General features: G+C 47.5%; 1 protein-coding gene across 1 annotated transcript in view; it reads right to left on the reverse strand.

Moving 5' to 3' along the window:
• NXN (nucleoredoxin) overlaps positions 1 to 7,268 on the reverse strand; it is a 49,101-nt gene extending 41,833 nt beyond the window's left edge. Inside the window, exon 1 of the mRNA XM_071575234.1 lies at positions 6,872 to 7,268. Within this exon, the coding sequence (XP_071431335.1) occupies positions 6,872 to 7,189 (318 nt within the window). The 5' untranslated portion in view covers positions 7,190 to 7,268. The remainder of the gene's footprint in view (positions 1 to 6,871) is intronic.

Consider the following 7,268-nt stretch of genomic DNA (forward strand, 5'->3'; position numbering starts at 1 on the left):
ACAAAGTGATCTGTCTTGAAAAACATTTCAAACCTATCGTGCATTAGGCTGTGATGTGCCATGGAACCAGTTTAGAGAACACACGCAGCTATAAAGTCGTGATTATTCAGTATTCAACCCGGCCTGAAAGCTCAGGAGTCAGCTTGTTATTTGCTGAAAGCAGGGGGCCTGAAATTATCCGTGAATAGTTCAAAGCTGCAGTTAATTCAACATCTCGACTTTCAAAAGCATAAAAATCACAGATTCCTGGAGCGTGTAAGCTTTTTAAAAATTACAAACTACTAACTGTCAAATCAAAGCAGCAAATAGAAATCCACATGGCTGATAAGACAAATAGTTGCATTTTAAAGAGTAATTAAATATCACTTTGGAATATTTTGCTTGGAACTCGTTTCCCTGATAAAAAATGGGGAGGAGAAGGAGGAGGAAGCAATCCACACACACACACCAATGAGCTTCTCATCAACCAAATGTGCAGGCAAATGCTGCTCAAATTTCTTTTCTTGAATTTAAAGCTCAGCCTGCTGTATCACTGCCTCCTGTACCCTCTTAAGTTTTCCTATATCCCTACACCTTGCCTCAAACTCTAACAATAAGGAAGAGAATCACTAAGCTGAATCTGGATTACTGGGATGAAGTGTTGGGGCAGGAATCCCTCTGGTCTGGTCACCAAAAAGTGCAACATTTTCTGACTTGACTTAGATTAAAGCCATACCCCAACTCACATGCTGGGAGAGTGGCTGGAAAAAACACGAATGTAAAACAGAGAGCTCTACCCAGATACAATTCAGGAGGAGTGAAATGTTAGCCCAGTCACACAAGTTAATCCCACCATTGAAACATTAAAAGCTTGTCCATGAGAGAGGATCAAAACATTCCAAACCATCCTGGACTCCCCCAAAACCTGAACCTGCTAGCAGTGAACTCACCATGAATTTCACACTAACTCTCTCAGCACCGAGAAATACTTACGGGCAACAGCACAGAAAGATTGTTTTGAGTACTAAACAAGGAGACAGCTACTGCATTTCAAACTAAATTTTAGTGTGATTATTATTAATTATTATTATTATTGAACCACTTGAAGAAGCCACCATGCAAAGGGAACACAAACCTGATGTCAGCCTTTGGGATGGGACGTGTAGAGCCCAGTTCATGAACCAACTGTGTGATCAGCAAAAGCTCCCACCCCAGAGCTGGGAAAATTTGATAATGGAAAGATGTCCAAGGACTTTCAGAGCAGGGGCTCAAAAGTGGGAAATCACCCACTGAAGGATGCAATAAACACCACAGAGATAACATGTCAGCAAGACTTTTTAAAAGAATAATTCTCTCCCAGGGAAAGCACTTGGGCAGGGCACAGTTTGGACACAGAGAAATCCAACCTCCAAGGACTTCAGTGGTATTTTTGCAGCTCTGGCAGGACCATGACAGTCCCCAGACTTGCTGTCTACAGACACAGTGATTTCACTGAAGGATTAGGGTTTTGGCATGAGAGATGACTGCTAATTGTATGGATGGTCATTGCAAAGCTGTGTAAAACATACACAGCAGCAATTCGGAAAAGCAGCATCAACACCAACAGGAATTCAAAATGTTTTTGCTTCTATGTCAGCTGCATGGTGTGGAAATACTGAATAGCTTATTCCTCAGTCATAACTGAAGCTCGCTGTTGCACTTCTGCAAAATCACACAGAAAAATGCTCCATTGTTCTGCACTTTCTTTTGCAAAGCTGTTACATGTTCAGCCTCTAAAGAATGCATTTTTGGAAAAGAACTATGCACTGATTACTTTACACAGCAAAGCTCCTTTGCTGAGTTCTGCAACCTGAGAGTAACAAATGAAATTGTCAAACGTGCATTTTTAAACAAACGTTTTCATTTCAACATCTGGATTAAGATGCCACAATGAAAAACAGCACACAGGCTTCCCTCTGCTCCTTTCATACATCTCCCATTCTTACGTTTCAGAACCAGCCAGTTTCAAAGCAAACAAAGAATCAGTTGGTGCTGCTAATGCCTTGCTTCTTACTCAATAGCCTTATGTCATGAAAAGACCATATTTTTCAAATCTGCAGCTCCGTGGGCCAAAGATTTCATATACATTCCCACCCCAGAAATACAAAGTCAGGAATACAGCTGAAAGTGATTACCTAGATATTTTTATATGATGAAATTCAAAAGCTGCTTCAAGTGATTTACGAAATCTTCTGTTAGACAAATCCCACATCTGTGCTGACCACTCGCCTCCCAGATCTCAGCAGATGGCGATTTCAAGCAGAGAAGCTCTGAGTTCCTGAATATCAGGGTGTATCTTAAACTGTAAGCAAGGGGGTTAGGATTTTTCCTCCACAAAATAATTGTGTACAGTCTAATTTAATGACATTTCTATCCCCTCCCCACCACATCTTGCACAAGCTACTCACAAAATTAGTACTCAGTGTCTTATTAGGAGAGATTCCTACAGTGCATGATCTTTTTAGGCAGAGGGAAAGAAAACACCTTTTCCTTAAGAATGTGGGGGGGGGGGGAAGAGAATATAATTAATCAAAAAAAGAATGAGTGGGTATTTGTTGTAAAAGACTTCACAGATATATTTGCCAACAAGCAAAAGGTTTGTCACATTTTATGCATCAATCTCAAGACCATGGTTTTATTTGCAGTGCTGAGGAGCAAAACCCCCAGCACAGAAAGGGGTGTTCTGTTCCAACTTGGATCACCCACCCCTGCAGTCAAGCCACTAAAACTACAAAATCCAGAACTACCAACTTGATCCTTTGCCCATCCCTTGGGCGAGACAGAACAAAACATCTTCACACAGAGGGAAACATCATGTGCCCCTGTCACACCATTTATCCCTGGTGAACATGGGAGAATATACAAATCCAGCTGCTGTTATACAGGAAAACTGTCCCAGCTGAAGGGTATTTACCAGCTTGAGCAAAGAGAGGTCCTCAAATTGTTTTCAGATACTTAACTGAATAATCACAGAAAAATAACCAACATGTTTTGAATTTATTTAAATCCGGAACAGAAGTATCTCAGTGTTCCCAAGGCTGGGTTTGCTTCCCAAGAAGAATCTGATCAACACTCAAGCAGATGCATAAACACATCAGTGGAGAACAAACACAAAACAAGAGGCAAAGCACAGATCCTTCACCACTGCAGTGCTGCATGGATGCACCAAGTAAGCATCAGTAGAAAGTTCAAGATTAGAAGGAATGAGGAAGACAATTGGGGCAAATAAATAACAAGTAAAAACAAGAGCAAAGACAAAAAACAGCAAAAGATAAACTGCTGCTTTCCCAGTGCAGACCAGTTTACGGCTTGTTCTTCTCCAGCTTGACTCTCCTTTCTCCCACTCCTACACAGAGCTGGGTGAGAGGATCTATTCAACAAAGAATGTGGCCAATTTAGTTTTCTTTGGCAAAGATGACCAAAATGTCCCACAGCCCCAGAGCAGGACAGCACGCTCTGCCCTCCTGTGTGCCATAAGCCCCTGAACAACACCCAAATTCACCCCAGGTGTAGGTGGACTCTGCAGCAGGGATGGTCTGGAGCTCACCAGAACTTTGGGATCCTTCCGACAGCAGCAAGAAAGACACCCTGTTGTGGCCACTGGGGGACATCGGGGCACGTAGACAGATGGGGGCTGTTTACATTATTGAGTCTCTCAGTAGCAATCAGGAATTAAAGCTGTTATTAAATCAACCCTCCAGAACTTGAGCAGATGTTCATGCAAACAGATAACAACTGGGTGATGTTAAACCAAAACCCCAAATGAACAAAGGCATGGGGCAACATCTCTGCCCTGTGTTCTCCTCAGCAATGCCAGGCATTATCAGAAGACAAATCAATTACCAACAGCTACAGAGAGCTGCCCAAATCTGCAGCTAAACAGCTTAATTGAGGGACGTGTATCACGAGTTAAAGGCCTTCAATCTCATTTGGCACGTTACGGTTTTGTCCTTGAAAGAAAAACACCCAATAATAGGTCTGGCTGTGGCTCAGACGGAGGCATAATGCCATCCTCCTCATTAATCAAAGGCTTTCCCCACGTCCAGATGTTTGCTGACTTGTACTGCTCTCTTTTATTACTGGTTTGGAGACAGAAATTGCTGTATGCTGAAGTTACTCAAATTGAACTGGTTGTCCCTGGTAACTGCACCCCGACATTATTGAGTTACTGAGGCATTCAACAAGAGTGGCTGTTTGCTTTGACAATTCATACTACTTTCCCCAATAACCATGAGAGTAAGATGCTAATTTACTTTTAGGACTGTGGGAATTTTACTGCAAACCCAGAAAGGAGCCTGGTTGTTAAGATCTATCAACGTTTGATGACTGGGGTTTGGAAGAAGGAGAAATGTAGAGAAATGCAGAGTACACCAGAGAGAGAGTTTGCACAATGATAAGTAGCCACATTTTTCAATAATTCTGAGCAACAAAAGTGATGCTACAGCAAATACAGGATAGGAAGCCATCATCTTTCCTCAAAGCTTCCATGACCTCAGCAGATAAAATAACCAGCCCACAATGGGAAGCACTGGCTGGAAGGGACTTCTGGAGGTCTTTGAGTTGTGGCATCACCCACAGGAGACCCTGCTGGGCAGAGTTTCTCCCAGCTAAGCCTTGTCATCTCCAAGACAGGCGCTCCACAGGCTCAGGGAGCTCAGCCCTCCATGTTTCCAACTCACTCACTCCCTCTACTCTGCATCTATAATATCCCCTTCTTCCCATAAATCTATATAATTCACTGGGGTTTAGGAGTATCCCTTAGTGCAAAGGAACCATAACTCAAAAGCACTGCCTACATTCCTCTAATGCCTTTGTTTTTAAACAAATTAAGCCTGCGAGGTACTGAACATATGCTCGATATCCCCAGCTCTCCCTGGCATGTTTTTGAAAAATAGAAAGTTTGTGCTTTTCTGGAGAGTCAGACCATTAACCCGACTATTTAAAAAATCAGCCTATTACACAAGGAAACTTCTAAATGCCTGAGCTGCAGGTTATAAATCTCCTGTTTAGAAATCTGATATCCTGACATAATTGCCCTTACAACTTACAAATAGGTTCTCTGTTATCCGTAGATTAAGCTTCCTCCAAAGCCACATCACATCTGCTTAGTTTTGAAAATATACAGCATGAGCTTCAATTACTTTACACTCCACACAAAAGTAATCCTGAATTTAACTCAGGGCTTCTTGGAATAAGAGTTTAAGACCCCATAATCTTTTTATTTCATGTTTTCTTGCAATCTAATAGATGGAAGCATTGGCCAGCATGTAAAATTAATGCCACCTTCCACTTCTACGATTTCCCAACCATTTAACTACGTTGCAGTGGAATTTTGAAAGCAAATATGGCAAGCAAAAGTCCCACCATCTAAATAATCTAAAATGCTCAGTAGGGAAATGGGAAGTTACTAACTGGAACCACAGTCTTTTCATGTCCCTGTAGGAAAAGGGCTTGGTTTTAAAGAAACCTGAATTAAACTGTAATTTCTCTGAAAGATGAAGCTTCTGTTGCACTCCTCTGATTAGTGAGAGTGATCTCAGATCCCAACCACTGGGCAAGCTCCCAGGGAGAAGTGTCTGGACTTCAAAGGGGCAAACTGGGGCCCTTCGGCAACATCGTCATCCAGGTGCACGGCATTAACCATGTGAGAGCTTTTAAAGAACTGGGGGCTTAGTGACAAAACACTGCAGCAAAAAAAGCCAAATCCCGGTTTCAAAGCCACGTCTCTTCTCAGCAGCAGGGACATCACTCGGCACTGCCACACAACAGCCAACTTTTCCTTAAACGACTCCTCTGCCTCCTGAACAGAGCCAAGTGCTGGCAGAGCGGGCTTCAGAGACCCATTCAGGAAGCAGTCGTCCCTCTCATCCCAACCCAACCTCGCAACATCCGAACACAGGAGATGCCTGAGGAGGTCCAGCCGCCTCCGATCCGCGGGTACCGCGTTACCCCAGTCCTAACGAAGCGCAGAACGTGCCTCGCCAAAGCCAAGCCAAAGCCTGATCCTGCCTATTGCTTCCAACCAGCAGCCGCAGCAACCCACCAGAAAGGTGTTTAAAAATGGCACTGTGGGGCACCATCTTTTCAATTCTTACTCAATTGCTTCCAGAGATTAGATTTGTAAAGAGGGCTTTCTTTTTTTTTAAACTACGAATCTTTCGAGCTGGTTGGGAACTGGAGGCTCATCCTGTGCCTTCCTGTCTCTCACAGCCTGCCGTGCCTGGGGTCTTACAGTGCTTTTAGCCCATTATCTGTCTGTTTCTCTAATTAAACTCTCCAGATGAGAGGCTGTAACTCGCAGAGTATCTGAACACACCAAGTGCTAAGCGAGAGCAACGAACCCCATCCCCGAACTGGCAGCCCCAGCACAGCCGGGCTCGCTCCTCACCCACCGCGTGTCCAACCACGGCCGGTGGGGCCACGGCCCCTCTCTGTGCGGACCCCCGCAGGGCACCGTGTCCCCTGCCCATGCCAGGCTCTGGTGTCCCCGGGCGCCCGCCCGAGTGCGCTGTGCCAGGGCTCGGGGCTCGACCTTCCTGCAGCCCCTCCTGCAGCCCCGCTGCTGTGCGGGACCCGTCGAGGCCAGCGGGTCCGCCTGTCCCCCCCAAGCCCCGACCCGCAGCCTGGGCAGCCTGGGCTTCTCGCCCCCCACCGTGCATGACGGAGCCCGCGGGGCTCCCCCGACGCTGCGGCTCCCGGGCCCCGGCGGAGCCGGGCGAGGCGGTGTCGCCCCGCGGGACAGCAGCCGACACCCCGGCCCCGCTCCCCGGGGAACTTTCTGGAAGGCGCCCACGGCCGTCCGAGCCCCGCCACCCCCAGACAAAGCCCGGGGCGCGCCCCCCGCGGGTCTCACCTTGCGGTGCTTGTCGGCGAAGGGCAGCGCCAGCCAGGGCATGGCCCGCACCGCCTCCTGCCACTGCTGCTGCTCCTGCTCGGCCGACACGAACACGATCTCGAGGCGCTGCCCGGCGGCCGCCGCCGCCTCCCCCCTGAAGCGCCCGTAGAAGGCGGCCAGGCTGGCGCCGAGCTGCGCGCAGGGGCCGCCGAGGCTGCAGCCGAAGTAGAGCCCCACCAGCGAGACCCCGCGGGCGGCCAGCGCCGACACGGCCACCTCCTCGCCGTCGGCGGCCACCAGCACGTCCCCCAGCAGGTCGGTGAGCGCGCCCGCCATCCCGCTCGGCTTCGGCTGCGCTGCCGCTGCCAGCCCCGCTCCGAGCCCCGCTCCGCTCCGCGCCCGCCCCGCCCGCCGC

The sequence above is a fragment of the Pithys albifrons genome, chromosome 21 (genome assembly GCF_047495875.1).
Source record: "Pithys albifrons albifrons isolate INPA30051 chromosome 21, PitAlb_v1, whole genome shotgun sequence".
Taxonomy (NCBI): domain Eukaryota; kingdom Metazoa; phylum Chordata; class Aves; order Passeriformes; family Thamnophilidae; genus Pithys; species Pithys albifrons.